This window comes from Halichoerus grypus, chromosome 1 (genome assembly GCF_964656455.1).
Source record: "Halichoerus grypus chromosome 1, mHalGry1.hap1.1, whole genome shotgun sequence".
Lineage (NCBI taxonomy): Eukaryota > Metazoa > Chordata > Mammalia > Carnivora > Phocidae > Halichoerus > Halichoerus grypus.
Genome location: NC_135712.1, coordinates 128,216,441 through 128,234,890, shown reverse-complemented (window position 1 = coordinate 128,234,890; position 18,450 = coordinate 128,216,441). Strand labels below are relative to the sequence as shown.

At 41.6% G+C, this 18,450-nt stretch overlaps 1 protein-coding gene across 1 annotated transcript in view; it reads left to right on the top strand.

Moving 5' to 3' along the window:
• The first annotated feature begins 321 nt into the window (after positions 1-321).
• The window catches only part of LOC118535906 (collagen alpha-6(VI) chain), a 107,910-nt gene continuing 89,781 nt past the window's right edge, over positions 322-18,450 (top strand). Inside the window, exons 1-7 of the mRNA XM_036092544.2 lie at positions 322-382; positions 2,688-3,284; positions 4,540-5,160; positions 6,263-6,823; positions 7,602-8,159; positions 10,302-10,877; positions 13,199-13,768. Of these exons, the coding sequence (XP_035948437.2) occupies positions 322-382; positions 2,688-3,284; positions 4,540-5,160; positions 6,263-6,823; positions 7,602-8,159; positions 10,302-10,877; positions 13,199-13,768 (3,544 nt within the window). The remainder of the gene's footprint in view (positions 383-2,687; positions 3,285-4,539; positions 5,161-6,262; positions 6,824-7,601; positions 8,160-10,301; positions 10,878-13,198; positions 13,769-18,450) is intronic.

Sequence of the window (18,450 nt, the reverse complement as noted above, 5' to 3'; positions counted from 1 at the left end):
TAATAGGGACACAAAGTATTGTTGGAACTAGAATGCATCTGGCTCCCTCCATTGAAATCCAAAATTTCATGTTTCTACAGGGTCTTAGACCAGGAAAAACTTTTATGATTGTGTAAATGCTTGTGGATCTTTTTCCCTAAGGTACTTCACAGATCAGAAACTCAGGGATTCTGCCTTCTATTGTATCCAGTTTGCTATAAAATTTTGTGTGCTCCTATGTGTGTGTCTTGATTCCAAAATAATATCCACAACAATTTTAGGTGTTTATATTTTTGCCTTTCAGATTCCAAGTTGGAGAATATTTTAGGTCATAATATGAAAATGCTGCTGATTTTGTTCCTCATAATAATTTGTTCCCATGTCTCTATGAACAAAGATCCCGGTAAGTAAAAAAAAAAAAAAGGAAAGAATTATTTTCCTTAATTTTCATTATGGAAAATAGATAATATGATTTGACCTACTTAAAAGTTAAGAGTTTTGCTTTGATTTGATTTTAATGGTGGTAAAGGTATGGATAGTAGCTCAATTTCTTTTTGATGTCAACCTGTATTCCTTTAAAGCTCATTTGTTTCTGGACTTTATTCCTTGGTTATGATAGAAAGATATAAGAGCTGTTATTTTGTCCTCAATTTCAACCCCTTTGAGGTCTGTTGGGAGTTTGCATGAAAATTCTATCTTTTAATATTAGATTCAGGCCTGGAAATTTTGGCATGTCTCTTCCTAGTTCATTTGTGCCAAAGCCTTGTCTTAGTTAAGTATCCAGATTTTGCTCCAGTTTAAAATGTTTCCTTATTGTAAAGAAAGTGCTTTTGCCCTGAAGAGAAAGCTCCATAGCTGTCTGTCAGTAGTCTTTGTCCCGTGGACATGAAGGCAAAGTACTGGCCTTCCCTTCACTGCTGCCACTGCCTCTACATAGTGAGTTCTCACACTGGCCACTTCATGTCCGAGGCCACCTATATTGGCTTTCACAGTTTTCTCAAGGACTCTGACCTTGGAAGCAAGTCAAGTACCTTCTGAAGAGAGAAACTAGACTTTGTTCTGTACACATCTTCCTTTGCTATCTCACTGGGCTTGATATTAAGCTTTTTAAAGAGAAGCAGTGCTTTTTCCCCCCTGTCCCATGGTTCAGACATAATGTTGGACCATATCAGAACATGACTCTATCTCATGTGCTAGTTGTCTACATTTCCTTTCTCCACACGAGGAGTGGGGCGTTATTCATGCATAGAAAGATCACTTTTGATCCCAAGTCAAGCCATCCTGGGCAGGGCTCCCCTGACAGTCCTCATAGGGGTTCCAGCCTTCTCTTGGAAGACATTGTTAATTCACCCTCACTTATTTCTTCCCCTAAAGTCACTGCTGGCTATATGGTCATCAAAGGAGTCTCAAACTGGTTGAAATTAGGTTCTTTAGAAGACAAGAACGAATATTATCCTCTATGCCTTGATCAAACTGCTATCAAGAGAAAGAAATCACACGTAGGGTGCCAATGCTGGTTTCCTAGCAATTGTAGACAGGAAGAGGTTGAAGTTACTTTAATTTCATTAGAATTTATCTCACAACCACTTCAGCTCATCAGAATCTGAATGAGGAAGAACTGTAGATATTTTCTAGTTGAATCCACTCATTTTAAAGGTGAGGAACCTGAGGTCCAAGTATGTTGAATGGTTTGACAGAGCAGGTGGAGTTAGCTGATAACAAAGTCAGGACTTCGGTTCTTTGTTCCGTTATACCGTATTTTCTTAAAGCTGCACCATCAGACAGACAGACCACTCCCTCCCTTCCCCAGACAGGAAATGGATCTTCTACTAAAGTGGTGAGAACTCTGAATTCAAACCAGCAGATCACCAATAAACAACATTTTTGTGCTTAAACCCAGTGATTCTCTATCACATAAAAATCTCATTTTATATACCTAGCATTGAACCTGGCATTGAATGAAGCCTTAAAAGTTCAACAAAGTATTGTATTCCTATATAAAAATTATGATGTTACTACTAACTAAAACTATAATCCCTTTCCTAGCTTAAGGCATTCTGGTTCCTATCAAGTTTTACTTATGTAAGAATAAATTGACCAATTATAATGCTCACTTATATGGTTCATCAAAAAATATTATAAAGAACTTTAAATTTGCCACATTTTTGTGATTTTTAGGTATTTTTTAAATTTCATCAATTTAACACTTGGGAATACAAAACTAATATGTATATAAGTTAATCAGATCACTGTTGGCATTGCTTAAAGAGGAATCACAATGAAAGAGTATCATTCAGATTTCTCCATTCTAACAAATTCAAAGCAATGTGATTCAATTAAAATTTTTATTGATATAAATGGAGATCAAATTCTAAAAGCAAAAAAGGGGGGGTGAATCAGCCACTAAAGGTATAAAAACCCAGGATTTTTTACTTCTCTAAATTTATCTATTTCTAATTAATTCCATACAAAATTAATGATTAATTTGTGATGAGTTCAAATGAGAGGGTGTATGGAAGGAATCAGCCCAAGAAACAGAGCTTCCTTTTCTTGAGAGAATATTAATTTCAGGCTATTATTTTCAGTTCATTGGGAAGGTATTAAACATACAAATAAAGGAAAGTAAGTTTTTCTACAAATGGTTGGCATTCAACGGGGTAGTAAATTTCTAAAATTTTTGCTTTGTTTATATGTTTCTGGGTTTGTAGGCCCTGAGTATGCAGATGTCGTGTTTCTGGTGGACAGCTCTGATCACCTGGGAACTAAGTCCTTCCCTCTTGTGAAAGCATTCGTCAACAAAATGATCAGCAGTCTGCACATAGAGGCCCAGAAGTACCGCGTGGCCCTGGGCCAGTACAGCGACCAGCTCCACAGTGAGTTCCAGCTGAGCACCTTCAAGAGCAGGAACCCCATGCTGAACCACCTCAAGAAGAACTTCAGCTTCATTGGCGGCTCCCTGAGGATCGGCAATGCTCTCCGGGAGGCCCACAGGACCTACTTCTCTGCAGCGGCCAGCGGGAGGGACAGGAAGCAGTTTCCCCCGATTCTGGTGGTCCTGGCTTCCGCGGAGTCTAAGGATGACATAGAAGAGGCCTCCAAGGCCCTGCGGGAAGACGGGGTGAGGATCGTCTCTGTGGGGCTGCAGGATGCTTCTGAGGAGGAGCTGAAGGCCATGGCCACCGCTCAGTTCCATATCAAGCTCCGGTCGGTCAGGGACCTTGGCGCGTTTTCCCAAAACATGACACAGATCATCAAGGACGCCACCCAGTACAGGGATGGAGCGACCGATGATATTCTTGTAGAAGGTGGGTTTAGGGCACATGTATAGGAATGATGATTAAATGCTTTTGAAAAATCAGTATGGGAAGAGGATTGAAACTATGAACACCCCTTTCCCCAAAAGCCAGGCTGCATTTTCAGATGTTAAATATTCATACGTTCAAGGGGACCCAATGATTGTGGCCATTGTAAATCCAGTGAACCCACAAGTCTTGGCTTTCTGTGTCTCACGTTGCATGTCATCGACACATCTTAAAATTCAGGGACACCTCCCTAACACCCAGCTTATCTCAGAGCTTTTGGCCTCCCTGGGCTTTTGGTGCTATGTAGTTTTATTACTGGCTCATTTAAAAGGTAAATTTGTTCCTAAAGAAATCCTTGCCGGCTGAAACCACATAATGCAATCACAGAATGTTAGGGCTAGAAACAACTTCAGGTAGACCAAACCCCTGCTTCTACAGAGAGAAGCTTGCAGGGATCCTTCGACGTGACATGGCCTGGCCCCAGGCCAGGCTGCCATTTGAAATTGGGTAGATCAGGCCCCTGGATTCCCCAGGCCCTCATAGCTACAGCCCCATACTGCCTCCCTTCTGCTGCTCAGCTTCCCTGGGTTCTCTTCCACCTCCAACCTGCTGTCCGGCTCTGTCCTCTTGTATTAATAAGAATGGCCAGGTGTTTATGAACATCATTCAGGTGAGGGGCAGGAGAGAGCCAGTGAAAAACAATTTCCTCAAACTGTACAAGTATAAATAACGTAGGAAACTCACATTATTGCCAGTTAAATACATTTGAACGAGACAGTATAATTGTCTAATTGATAATGGAGAATGCTTTTCTTGTTCATTCTAGGAAAATATCAAACCTCTTTCCCAAATAAAATAATGGAAAGTGCAATTGCTAGTCCATTACCATAACTTAAGAATATTTGGACTCTACCTACTGATTTTAATGACATTTTAATTATCACAGTAGCAGCTGTTCACTGAGTGACTTTTAGTACTGGACCCCATGCTAAGCACATTATCACATGTAATCCCCATAACAATTTCATGAGATAAATACTGTTTTTACAGATAAGGAAATTAAAGCTGGGAGTTGAGCTAAGGTCTCGTATTTGAATCTAGGACCTTGTGATCTCAGCTTCATGATCATTTTGTGCATGGCCTTCTTTCTTTAAGTATGTAACCAGGTTCTGGTAGTTGTTCTCCGTGCCTTGTAATGCTGAGCAGAGATGCCGAACCTCCAGCTAAAATTGTGCTTGTTCATTCCTTGTCCACACAGTTTGCCAAGGCCCGTCTGTGGCTGATGTGGTGTTCCTGCTGGATGTGTCTGTCAATGGCAGCCAGGAGAACTTTGAATATCTTAAGGAATTCCTGGAAGAGAGTGTATCTGCTCTTGACATAAAGGAAAACTGCATGAGGGTTGGCCTCGTGACCTACAGCAATGAGACGAAGGTGATAAATTCACTCAGCAGGGGCTTAAATAAGTCAGAGGTTCTCCAGAATATACAGAACCTCTCTCCCCGGGCTGGGAAGGCTTACACAGGAGCTGCCATCAGAAAGATCCGGAAGGAAGTGTTCAGTGCACGCAATGGCAGTCGGAAGAATCAGGGGGTGCCCCAGATTGCCGTGCTGGTGACCCACAGACCCTCAGAGGATAACGTGACCAAGGCAGCCGTGAACCTCCGGCGCGAGGGCGTGACCATTTTCACCATGGGCATCGAGGGGGCCAGCGAGAGCCAGCTAGAAAAGATCGCCTCTCACCCCGCCGAGCAGCACGTGTCCAAACTGAAAACCTTCTCCGACCTGGCCGCTCACAACCAGACGTTTTTGAAGAAGCTCCGGAACCAGATAACGCACACAGTCTCTGTTTTTTCAGAGCGCACTGAAACTCTCAAATCCGGTAAAGTCCTTAGCTGAGAGAAGGATGATTCAGAGCCTTTTCTTGTCTCCTGTCTCTCAGGTAGCCTATGTAGAGAAGGGGTTGGCAGGGGATGCTGTGGATAGGGAGAATAAGTTCCTGATTCCCTACCTTTGCTTGCTCATAGGAAGTGTAAACTGGGAGAGAATGAAAGCCATTGAGGTGCTGGAATGGAGAGGAGGGATTTCCCTTTTTACTTGCTCTTCTGTGCAGCTTTACCAGGATTCTTCATGACTTCTAAACACCCCAGAGCACCATCCTTTGTTATTTTTCTGCCTTTTACTTTTTCCTTTTTCTCCTTTGCCTCTCGTGTTCCCCTGCTCTTGCCTTTACTTCTTTTTTTTTCTTTTTGAACTTTTCCCTCCTTTCCTCCCACTATCCTCAAATTCCAACTTGAAGAAGAAACCGGAAGAATGATTTGGTTTGAGGACCGAGTGATTTGTTGTGAAGTGCTATTCTGCTATCTGTGAGTTTGGAGAGACGGAGAGTGATGCATTTTAAATATTTCATATATACACATGCATACTATATAATTTATGTGTGCATATATATGTATACATTCATCAACAAATATTTCTAGCATGTTTACTATAAAAGTGTCCTTGTTCTATGCAAATAATGCCATTGACAATACCCCTAGGTTTGTGAATTGGCTAGGAGTAGATGAGGAGTAGTTTTGTTCAAGTTTTCAAAAAAGAAAGCTCCTCTGTCCACAATATCCTGTTAAATACCTTCTGTTCCCCAGCATACCGCTTGCCTGTTTGCCAAGCAGTTATTCACTAATGAGGAAAGTAACTTGTAAAAATCATCTTCAAGTTTTCTTTCTAATATTTTATTGTATCCAGATTTGCTCTGATTCATGACAGAGAACTATCCAAATAGTCTTAAACTGTCAGAAGCAATTCATTTGGCCCCAGTGATGCTAAGATTTCCCTACATTAGGCTAGCAGAGTATCTTTTACGCCTAGAAGCTATTTTCCATTTTTCTGTCTGAAGACGCTTGCATTGTTCTACTTCCCATCTCTTCCCATTCGTTCTTCACACTTGCCTCAGGGCCACAGCCAACTTTCTGGTTCCATTTTAGGTTGTGTGGATACTGAAGAAGCAGACATTTATCTGCTCATTGATGGCTCTGGAAGCACCCAGGCCACAGACTTCCACGAAATGAAGACCTTCCTGTCAGAGGTGGTAGGGATGTTCAACATCGCTCCCCAAAAGGTGCGGGTTGGGGCTGTCCAGTATGCTGACAGCTGGGACTTGGAATTTGAGATCAATAAATACACTAACAAGCACGACTTGGGAAAGGCCATCGAGAACATCCGGCAAATGGGTGGGAACACAAACACGGGGGCAGCCCTGAATTTCACACTAGGGCTCTTGCAAAAAGCGAAGAAGCAGCGAGGAAACCGAGTGCCTTGTCATCTTGTTGTCCTGACGAATGGCATGTCCAAGGATAGCATCTTGGAGCCTTCGAACAGACTGAGAGAAGAGCTCATTCGTGTTTATGCCATCGGGGTCAAGGAGGCCAACCAAACACAGCTGCGAGAAATTGCAGGCGAGGAGAAGAGGGTATACTACGTGCATGACTTCGACGCTTTGAAAGACATAAGAAACCAAGTTGTTCAAGAAATCTGTGCTGAAGAAGGTAGGGGACATGGTGGTTTTACCTTTTGACTTCAGCTCATAAATTACCTCCCTGCAGTATGACATCCCAGGTTTAGAGAAACAGCATAAATTTCCAAGTCAAGGTTTGTTGACTTGTGTAGCTGTGTTTGTTCTCCAGAGCAAAACTAGGAGCCCATTATAGTGTTGTTCTAATTAATATCTGAAGCATAAGAAAGATGCTTGAAGGAGTTCTCCCTAGTAAATATTGATTAGCCTCTTCCCACAAATCCCTGCTAGGATAGACTTATAATTAGACACTGCAAATGATTTCTGATTTTGAAGGAGTACCTCAGGTTATTTAAATTGCTTTTTAATAAAACTTTTATGAAACCTTTTAGAACTGTATCAGTAGTCTTCAACGAGGGGTGATTTTGGCCCCCTTGGGGAATACCTGCAATGTCTAGAGAAATTTTTGGTTGTCATAACTGAGTGAGTGTTCTGGCATCTAACAGGTAGGGGTCGGGATACTGCTAAATGTCCATGCATTATAGGATACTGTAGGACTGCCCTCCACAATAAAAAGTATCCAGCCCAAATTGTCAATAGTGCTGAAGATATCCTGAATTATATATTAATAACAAATAACAGAGTAGTCTCACTTTTATTGCCTCTCAGTGCTTTATTTACTTGCTAGCAATGCTTACCAAGCTCACACTTAACTTCAATATAGAATTATTTGTGTTTTGGATTTTCTTGTTTACCATTAATCTTTTTACCCGAAGCCACCTTGAATAAACTTCTTGCCTTCTCCCATACAGCCTGCAAAGAGATGAAAGCGGACATCATGTTTCTGGTGGACAGTTCTGGCAGTATAGGACTTGAAAATTTCATCAAAATGAAAACATTTATGAAAAACCTGGTGAGCAAATCTCAGATTGGGGCAGATCGGGTACAAATCGGTGTAGTCCAGTTCAGCGACATCAATAAGGAGGAATTTCAGCTCAACAGATATATGTCCCAAAATGACATTTCAGATGCAATAGACCGGATGACTCACATTGGAGAAACCACCTTGACTGGTAGTGCCCTGACCTTTGTGTCTCAGTACTTCAGCCCTGCCAAGGGGGCCCGGCCCAATGTCAGAAAGTTTCTCATCCTTATCACTGACGGTGAAGCTCAGGACATAGTCAAGGACCCAGCAGTAGCACTTCGACAAGAAGGCATAATTATCTACTCTGTGGGGGTGTTTGGTTCCAATGTCACCCAGCTCGAGGAAATCAGCGGGAGGCCAGAGATGGTTTTTTATGTTGAGAATTTTGATATCCTGCAGCACATTGAAGATGATCTTGTTTTTGGAATATGCAGCCCCCGTGAAGGTAGGTGTCCTGCACTAGTGGGATTATCCAAACATACGTTTAGTAGAATACTATTTGAACATTGCAAACTTTTTGCTTAATTGAAATGTTCATCCTAGTAGATTTTGACCTACATATTAAAAAATGCTCCTTTCCTCAACAGAACTGTTGAATTAATACAGAACAATTTTGGTCCGCCTAGACTGTTTCCCGTTTGTAGGCAGAGAGCACTAAGGCGATATCTTAGGTCTGGTTCCCTGGAAGCAGAAGCTGAGTCAGGGGTTCTTGTGGAAGTGATTTATTGAAGAGGCATTTTCAGAAGGGGAGTAAGGAATGCAGGATGGGGCACGTGTAGAACCTAAGCAAGGAGGTGGTCTCAGCTAGAGTATAGCTTCAGCCCAATCCCATGGGGAACTCTAGAGCATGAATTATACCACAGAGTCTATCTACCTGGAGGCAAGGGGCCAGCCTCCTATAACCTGTGTCCTTGGGCTCCATGTGAGGCAAGCAGTACAAGAGCATAACCTCCCGAGCAAGGTGGCTCCCCTTTGACCTAACGTCCAATGTAGATGTTTGTTTGTTTTTACAGTATTTGAAAACCAATACTTCTATAAACCGAGATAATGTTGGTAAAAACACTGTGATTTAAAAGAAGAATATAGTATGGGAACTTGAACCATGGATGCCTCAAAGGAAGTAAATAGTATAGTCCCCATCCTCCTTCCATGAAACTGCAGAGTCATGCAAGTGACAAAACAAGTTCAGCAAATGTAAGGGACTGATTTACACTGTGATCCATGGGGCTTGATGACAGAGGCATTTTGAAAAATCTCTATGAAGTAGATGGATCTTAACGGAGTTTTGAGGAAAGAGAGGAACGGTGTTTTTCAAATAACAGTTCTGTTCAATTTCCACTGGAAGGTTTGGCGATTGTGGGTAGTCTGTGCTCTGTGGAAAATATACCTGGATTGTATTTCCTGATAATTCTACGCAGAACAAATCTGAACTCTTCGAAGTGTGCCAACGCTGAGAAATCTACCCCCACCCCCCCAGTCCCTTGGGTAATCCAGGCAGGCTCCTCAGGGTAGCCAAAAGCCAGAGAGACGTAGTGTCTTTTTTAGAACCAGCCTTTCTTGAGAATTTGGTTTATGGCTATGTACAACGTGGCCTCTAGTCAGTGGGGTAATTACATTGGCTCTAGAGTTTTCAACAGCCCTGCCACATAGCAAGCAGGTGGCTGGCAGAGGAAGGAAATAGGATGAGCCTCTAGGGAAGATGGCTACTCTGTTGCCATTCCATTTCTCCAGAACTGGTGAGTTAATATTTGGAACATACCTTTCCAAGGCCTATAGAGAGACTGTGCTACGTAAGGACTAAATCATTAACCAACTGACATTTCACTTCTCCAGAATGAATGAGTTGGAATTTGGAACTCTGCACCTTTAGATAGAATATGTTACACACACATGGATTAAGTATTTATGGGGTCTTTCCTGCTTTACTTTTCCATGTCATTGACCCAAAGTTTGAAAAGTTAACAGGTGTGTCATGCTAGGACCACTGAGTTAGGCCAAGTGTGAATTGGGCTTATTTCTATGATGAGGCCCAACAATGAAAATAGATAACGTTCAGGAAAGTTAAAAAGGGAGAAAATGTAACCTTGAAGAATTACCTATCATAAAACTGGGAAAAATATACAGTGTTGCCAAATTCATTTTCATGTGGTCATTTCCCGAAGGTTTATTTTAAGAATAAAATCTCCTCCCTGGGCTTAAAAAAAAAAAAAAAAAAGAATTTGTGTACACGAAAGCACATATTGAAGAAACTATTTATACAGGACAATTTCTACAGAATTCTATTTTTTCCTTTTTAGTCCAAAGCATTTGAAGTGTTTATTCCTATGATCCTTGACTATTGCCCCCCTCATACCCCCTACAGTAGGCTTCATGTCTGCCTTGTCCTAAAAGCTTACCTTACTATTTCTACATACTGGCAGCACAAACTATGTGTATTGTCTGTTACCCAGGGAATGGACATTCTAATGTACAGCTTGATCCCATGCAGACGAGACTCTGGTAATTAAAAAAACAGGTGTGGGAAGAAGAGTCTCCCATGATGTCTAAAGCTAATCTCATGTGGTTTTCCTTTTTCCTCCTCTTTTAGAATGCAAGAGGATAGAAGTTTTGGATGTTGTGTTTGTAATTGACAGCTCTGGAAGCATTGACCATGATGAATATAATATCATGAAAGACTTTATGGTTGACTTGGTGAAAAAAGCTGATGTTGGCAAGAATCAGGTCCGGTTTGGGGCTCTGAAGTATGCTGATGACCCAGAGGTGCTGTTTTATCTGGGTGACCTTGGCACAAAATGGGAGGTGATTTCAGTGCTTCAGAAGGACCAGCCCATGGGGGGCAATACTTACACCGCTGAGGCCTTAGGCTTCTCAGACCACATGTTCACTGAAGCCCGGGGCAGCCGTCTGCACAAAGGGGTCCCCCAAGTCCTCATTGTGATCACCGATGGGGAATCCCACGATGCTGATAAGCTCAATGCCACAGCCAAGGCCTTGAGGGATAAAGGCATTCTTGTCCTGGCCGTGGGGATTGCTGGTGCTAATCCCGTGGAGCTGCTAGCCATGGCAGGATCGAGTGACAAATACTTCTTTGTGGAGACATTTGGAGGCCTGAAGGGGATATTTTCAGATGTGTCAGCCAGTGTATGTAACTCTTCAAAAGTAGGTAAGATTTGTCAGTTAAATTTTTCTTGATTATCAGCAGAGGTCCAAGTTAGGGAGAAACCAAAAGCAATAGCCCTTTAGAGCAAGTTCTCCAGAGAGGAGAGTAGGAGCACCAATCGTCCTACAACTTCCCATTGTTATAGAATCTTAGGGTTGGAAGGATCTCAAGGACATTTCATTTGGCCTCCTCCCCAAAGAGGAATACCTCCTACAACTTTCCTGCTCATTGCCTAAACTCTTCTAATCATGGGGAATTCACCATTTTTGAGCAGGCTTTGTTTCTCAGAACACAAAGTTGTTTACACATCCTTTCCATCCACTGGTTCTTCGTCCCACTTCTCACACAAGAAATCCAATTCCACCTCTTCCTAAGAACCAGCAGTCATTGCCTGAAGTCCTCTCTCCTGCAGGCTAGAAGATCCCACTCCCTTTGCCTATTAACAGCAGAAGCTTGTTTAAAACACAGAGCCTGATATTAAACACACTATTCCAGACTCCGATGTTTCTAGAGCAGAGCACAGTGGACTTCCTTTGCCCCATGTTTCTAGTTCAGCAGCTAGAGATTACATTGCCACATTTATGTATGTATGTGGTCATTCATTCATTTATTCAGCTGCCACTCTACACCTTTGTTTTAAAGGGACACTATGGTCTATTAAAAAAAATTCCTGGGGTGCCTGGGTGACTTAGTCAGTTAAGTGTCTGCCTTTGGCTCGGGTCATGATCCCAGGGTCCTGGGATGGAACCCTGCATCTGGCTCTCTGCTCAGCAGGGAGTCTGCTTCTCCCTCTCCCTCTCCTGCCGCTCCCCCTGCCTGTGCTCTCGGACTCTCTCTGTCAAGTAAATAAATCTTTTTTAAGAAAATTCCTTAGTATTTTTTATTTAGGTGTGTTTTACTAAAATAACTAAGTATTATTAGATGAATTGCTATTAATCCAGGATTCCAACATCTTGGGTATAGTTCCTTTTAAAAATTATTTAACTTTTCTGGCTTTCATATGTCTTGCCTCCTTAGAAGACAGCTCCTACCTTTTTCTTTCATAAAACTAATGAAATCTGTTTGGGTCTCACTGAAAACTGGGACACCTCTTAGCTTCTGTTGGCCTGTGTCTAAAATTCGATCTGTCCTTTTTAAGCCTACTGCAGAAGTTGACCTTGAATTTTTGTATTGAAAGTTCTCCCTTGGGTGTGTTAGGAAAAAAAAAAAGTGCTTTATTTCCCTTATTTGAAACTGAAACAGGAATTTAATGAGTTAACTGATTTACCATATTTCTCTTTATCTCTTCCTTGCTTATCTTGACTGCAGGAATCTCTGATACCTTTAATCTTAGGCTGACAAGAATTAATTAAGCCAATGGTGAGATCTCTGGGGGAATTCAAGGAAATGATAATGTTTACCAGAACACACATGAGCATGTGCCAAGCATAACTCATTCATTGGCAGTCGTCTTTCTTATTCTTTTTGTTTTGTATTTGTTGTATTAATACCAAGGAAGCATCTCTAAACTATATTGCATTGCCCAAAAATATTTTTCTCAAGTACATATTTTTGCCTATATGCACCAGCAAGGGAGCTGAAAGAGAGGAAAACAGACAAGATATAGGCTGGAAGGCATGATTTTAAAACCTCAGTTCGCCCTAATAATAATCAGGAAAGTATTGCTTGGCAAAACTAGCCAGGGAGGCCAAGTGAATCATACAGACCATCTGTCTTTTTGTTTGAGTCCCTAAGTGGATGTGTGCTATTTTGTTTTCTCTTGCTGTGCTACCACTATCACTGGGCTTTCTGGAAGGGTTAAGGCTACACTGCAGGTAAGAATGAGTTTTCTGTGGCACCACCCCCATTTCTCTGGCATCTTTGAAAAGAAAATGGTGTAAGACCAAATGAACCATGAGAGACTATGGACTCTGAGAAACAAACTGAGGGTTCTAGAGGGGAGGGGGTGGGGGGATGGGTTAGCCTGGTGATGGGTATCAAGGAGGGCACGTACTGCATGGAGCACTGGGTGTTATACGCAAACAAGGAATCATGGAACATGTGTGGTGACTAACATAATAAAATAAAATTTAAAAAATTAAAAAAAAAAAACCAAATGGAAATCCCAAGAGAGACCTAAAGGGATGTGTGAGCTGTTTGTGCCTTTATGAACTGATTGTTTTTATTTCCTCTCAATTAATGTGACCACTGGATGGCATATGATAAGAAACCGTCTTCAGAAATATCATTGCTATATAGCTACAAACACATAATCTGCACTTGCCAAGTTAAAGAAAAAATAACCTGATTTTTGTTGTTGTTATTCCCTTTCCTCTTCTTTGTAGATTGTGAAATTGAAAAAGTAGATCTTGTTTTCCTCATGGATGGTTCAAATAGCATTCATCCAGATGACTTCAAGAAGATGAAGGAATTCCTGGCATCTGTTGTTCAAGACTTTGATGTCAGTGTCAACAGAGTACGTATAGGTGCTGCTCAGTTTAGCCATACCTATCGGCCAGAATTTCCACTGGGTACTTTCATAGGCAAAGAGGAGATATCATTTCAGATTGAAAACATCCAGCAGATCTTTGGATACACACACATTGGCGCTGCACTCCGACACGTGGGGCATTACTTCCAGCCAGACATGGGCAGCCGGATAAATGCAGGTACCGCGCAGGTGTTGCTGGTCCTCACAGATGGCCAGTCCCAAGATGAGGTGGCCCAGGCTGCTGAAGACCTGAGACACAAAGGTATTGACATTTACTCTGTGGGCATTGGGGACGTGGATGATCAGCAGCTCATTCAGATCACCGGGACTGCAGATAAAAAGCTAACAGTTCATAACTTTGATGAACTGACAAAGGTCAAAAAAAGGATCGTTCGCAACATCTGTACCTCGGGGGGTGAGAGCAGTAAGTATTTAATGTGCCCTTCATATTTTTTCCTTCCCTGTCTTTGCTGACATTCTCCTCAATCTCTGTTTACATCCCCAGGGGCTGGTAGGAGAATTTAGATTTGTGCCTCTAGATTTCAGATTGAACTTTTCACAGTCATTAAGTATTTCTTTGTGACTTGTGGACTGAAAAACAGGACATCTGAGAGCCTTTTGTCTCACACACCACACCCCCATCCCCCCGCTCCGGAGCCCATACCCACTTTGCAAATGGGAATGCTGTGGCATGAGGGAAAGGTCATTGTTTACAATCTCATTGGTTTCAGAGGTTGGAGACCCTGTCTCAAAGAAGTAAACAATTTGACAGGTTTTGGTTGCCTGGCAATAAGGCCTTCAGGCTGCCAAGTGCTGTGGTACAGGTGTATAAAGGACGAAGAGCCTTGAAGATTTAGATCTTTATTATGAAACTTTTTACTGCAGAAGTTAGTAAATACCTTCTTAAAAGTTAGTCTATTTTGACATTTTCCAACAGATGGAAGGAAAGATCTTGAAAGAAGGATGATTTTTTTCCTATTTTTGTAGATGTGCCCAATGGGTTGGCTGTGGTTCTGTGTAACTATCTACGGTAAACAGAAACTCTAGATTTTCACCAGGACAAGGAAAGCTATCTGGTTGCTAGGAGGCAGCTCTGGAGACAGACAGCCTGGCTACCAAGCCTTGTTCGATGGCCATTTTTTTCTTGGACAAGTTGCTTAACTTTTCTGTTTAATTTTCTCATCTATAAAATGTGAGCAATAGCAGCACCTAGTTCAAAGATCATTGTCAAGATTAAATGAGAAAATGTGCATTTAAACTTTATAATTACATCCCAGGTGTCATGCTTACTCAATGTAAAGTCACTTCATTTTTGTCTACCACTGATCCATTAAATTTATTCATGGGGGCCAGCTCTTCCTTTGACCCTAGTCACTTTCAGGAAATAAGTGAACATTTTCTTGGTGATTAATATGTCTATCAAAAGGTAACCATTAAAACTAAAAACTTCATTCAAGGTTACTCCACTTTCCCAGCCTCCCACAGGCTACTCACCGGCCATGACAGAGGAGGTCTCACGTGGTTGGCATTTTACCCATTGTTGCCCACCTTTCACTTCTACCCCCTTCTCCTAGGTCCTGCCCTCTTGTTGCTAGCCATGGTTCCAGAATGGGTTGGGGAAGGGAGAAGAGCTAAAGAAGTACAGAAAATTTCTTACTTGATGATGCTTGGCAAGAATTGGTTTTCTGTGACAATAGCCCATATCTAAATCTGGATCCATTCATGGGTCTTCCAAAGACTTTCCCTCTTGCCCTCCACATTTGGCAGGGGATCTCTCAACCATAGTTCCTTTGAGAAAGGTAAACATGTCTAAATTCCAGATGTTCCCTTATGCCTTCCTCAGCCTCTCGGCATCTGGTGATGCCCTCAGCTTTATTCTGCTGCCATCTCTTTGGTCCTCCAGTTAGCCGCCTTGGACAGGATCTCAAAGGAGTCCACAATAGCTCCTTCTTACATGTAGGCATATCAGCTCCATGGGAAACAATTACATATCAGTTGCCCCAGTAAATACTAGAAGTTACAGCCCCTCAATGTGGTCACCTCTCCTTTGCAGAGAGAGCAGTGTGTCATCCTGTGGCTCATTCTTTAGAATTTCTAGGCTTGTCTCATCTCTGAGTTCTCTCTTAGACCTCCTCTTACGTGACTTAGAGGAAATTACCTCCTTTCCTTCTATATGTGTGTGTGTGTGTGTGCGGGTAGTGAGACACCTCCCAACACATCAACAGTTCTCTCCCCCAAAACGCTCTTCTAAACTCTAAGCTCAAACCCTTTATAAGACCTGGTGTACAGCTAAAGGTTAGGAGTCCCATCATTGATTAGGGACTACTGTCTTCGGAAATCCTGCTTCATGATATCCTCATACTTTGGAATGTCTGGTGACCTCAGCCAAAACTTCCACATTAATTTCCTGTTTCAAATGAAATAGCCATTTCCAATTATTAGGCAGAAAATTATCTTGGAATCATTTGTCTCTTCTAGAGAGAGTGAAAGAAAATCATGTGGAAAGTGAAAACCAGGAGTATGCACTCCCACGTAGTAAGTTATCTTTAAAGGAAATAGTCATGAATGTAAAAATAAATAAAAGTACTCTATATTAAGATAAACTTGAAGTCATTACTGCAGCAAACAAGAATGTGAGACCTTTGTAGCCGAGCTACGGGCTGAGGACTGAAGAGGCTGGAATGAACAGTGAGAAAGCTCCAAAGGCATGTGCAGATATACTAGAGAATACCAGTTCTTCTTAAACTACAACCCCCACCCCCTGAGTCCAGGAAATTCAACAATAGTTTGGTATGACTCAAAGCAAATCAGACTTAGAGCCTAAACGTCTAGCTTTGCTTCTTATTAAAATAGGTATAACTTTGGAGAAGTATCTTGTAATGATCTCTTAAATACACAAATACATGGAGTCATGGGGTTAGTTCACAGAAGGACAATTTACCAAGAGTTCCTTGGTTTAGGAACGTTAATATTTTTGCAACAGTTCAGAGCTATATTCGAATTTAATGTCTTAGCAGACAACAAATTCTCTTAAGCAACTAAACTCCAAACTCTGTTTTCTTACCTTCGTTCATGTTTATTTTCCTGATTTTTCTTTGAGCCTGGCTATTCTGACCACCTAGAGGAGATTATCAGGCAGTGTTCAGGATATAAAAATGCTACCTTTTTCGTTGAGCCATGATTAGGTAGCAAAAGAATCAATGGTACCTCTTATCATTTGCATCATCATGGACAGATGTATCAAAAAGGAGAGTTAAGTGAGAGGCTAGTCTGGGGGAGGATTTGATTCAGGATTTGATTCAAGGAATGTGAAAATGTAAGGACAAAAATAGATGGTCATTTCCAACTTTCCTTGACAAGGATCTCTTAGGTTTCTGTCTTAATTGGGTTCTCTAGAAAACGGAGTTCAAAGCAAAGCTTATATGCTAATACTTTAGGTGCTAATACTTTGAGAGTGCAATCACAGGGAAGCAAGAGTGAGTGTAAGGGAAGTGATACAGGAAAGGAGAAAAAAATAAATACAAGATGGTGTATTACTAAGCTTGCTACAGCTTCTTGAGAAAGCAAAATTGGTGCATCATTCATGTAGAATATCACTAAGGAAGTGTGTGGAACCACCACATAGATGGGTCCTTTTGGGGGAATAAAGAAGGGGATCTATCTGCCAGTTTCCTCCCAGCTACTGCCTCTCATCGATCGGAGTTTACCCTCATGGAGAGTTAATTCTCCTACCCTACCTGGTTGTGTTATCAGCGCTTTGGGGAAACCAGACATGGGACCCACAGTGAATTATATCTGTGACTGGAAGTGGTAGAAGGAGCCAGAATTCCCATGAATTCAGTTGGGTTGGACATGGGAACCAGAGTCATCCTGGCCCTCCTGCCCTGAGGATGATGGAGGCCATGACAAAGCCTGGTTTCCACCCCCTGCACACTTTTGGGAGACCAGATGATGGTGGCAGCTGAGGCTATCCAATGGGTAAATGTCCAAGTCCTGGATTGGGTGGAGAGGAGGTAGCAAATCTGAGAAATACATAAACTGGGTCTCTTACACTACCTATTTTCTAGATCATTCTTTTTTTCATCTAAGATACCCCTTCTTTCAAAAGCCCCAAACAAATTTCTCTCTTATCCCAACCAATAACTGCCAATAGCCCAACTTTCCCCTTTAAAGTATTTAAGAAATTTTTTCTAATCTTACTGATATATCCTACCTTCTTGACAGTATTTCTTAATTCTAAGAATCTGCCATCATCAACTCTAATTATGGACTTTGTAAGTCAGATAATTAAAATCCACTTTTAAGTCTGACAGGGAACTGTCAGACTACCTGTTTAGTCCAATCCACTCTGTTCTGTTGTTTTTTTATTTTGGACTATATAATCTCATTTTTATAAACAGGAAAATTAATGCCCAGAAAGGTTAAGAGACTTGCCAAAAGTTATCTAGCAGTAGCAGCGTCTTGGCCAGTCCATGACTAAAATTAAACATGGAGCCTTCCCACTTAAAGACCTCCCCCAATCCAGACTTCCACACTGTGGTTTGTGAGGACAAGTCGAACACTCAAAACACTAGTTTTGCTTCTCCTTGTTATCACCCTCCACAGCAGTGCTGTGGACTCCCTTCTCAAGTTGCACTGCGTTTATCACCATTTTTCAATTCCCCCTCCTGCTATCCTAGGTTAATCCTTCATTATTTCTCTTGGAAATCCAGTGTTAGCCTTCTCCCCAGCTCACTTCCAAAACCATCTTTGCCTCTTGTTAGCTCTGAAGGGCTCCTGATTTGAGGGCAGATGTCTCTGTAGAGTTGGTAAGACCCTTCCTTCCAAGAGAGCCCACTTGATTAATATGGCCTAGTCTAATTGTATTTAGACATGTGGCTGCCAACTCTGGATTTGTTCCTCACATTTATTCCTTTGATCACATTATTATGGAATAATTTGTCAATTTGAATTAGTTAAATAAACACAGGGAACTTATTTACTAATCTAGACAAAAAGTTAAAACACTAAATTTTTAGAGGGGACAGTTCCCAGGATCACTCAATGACATTTTGGCATTTCTGCCACTGTTCGTTTTTCAACAGTCTCAAGATTGAAATGATAGGA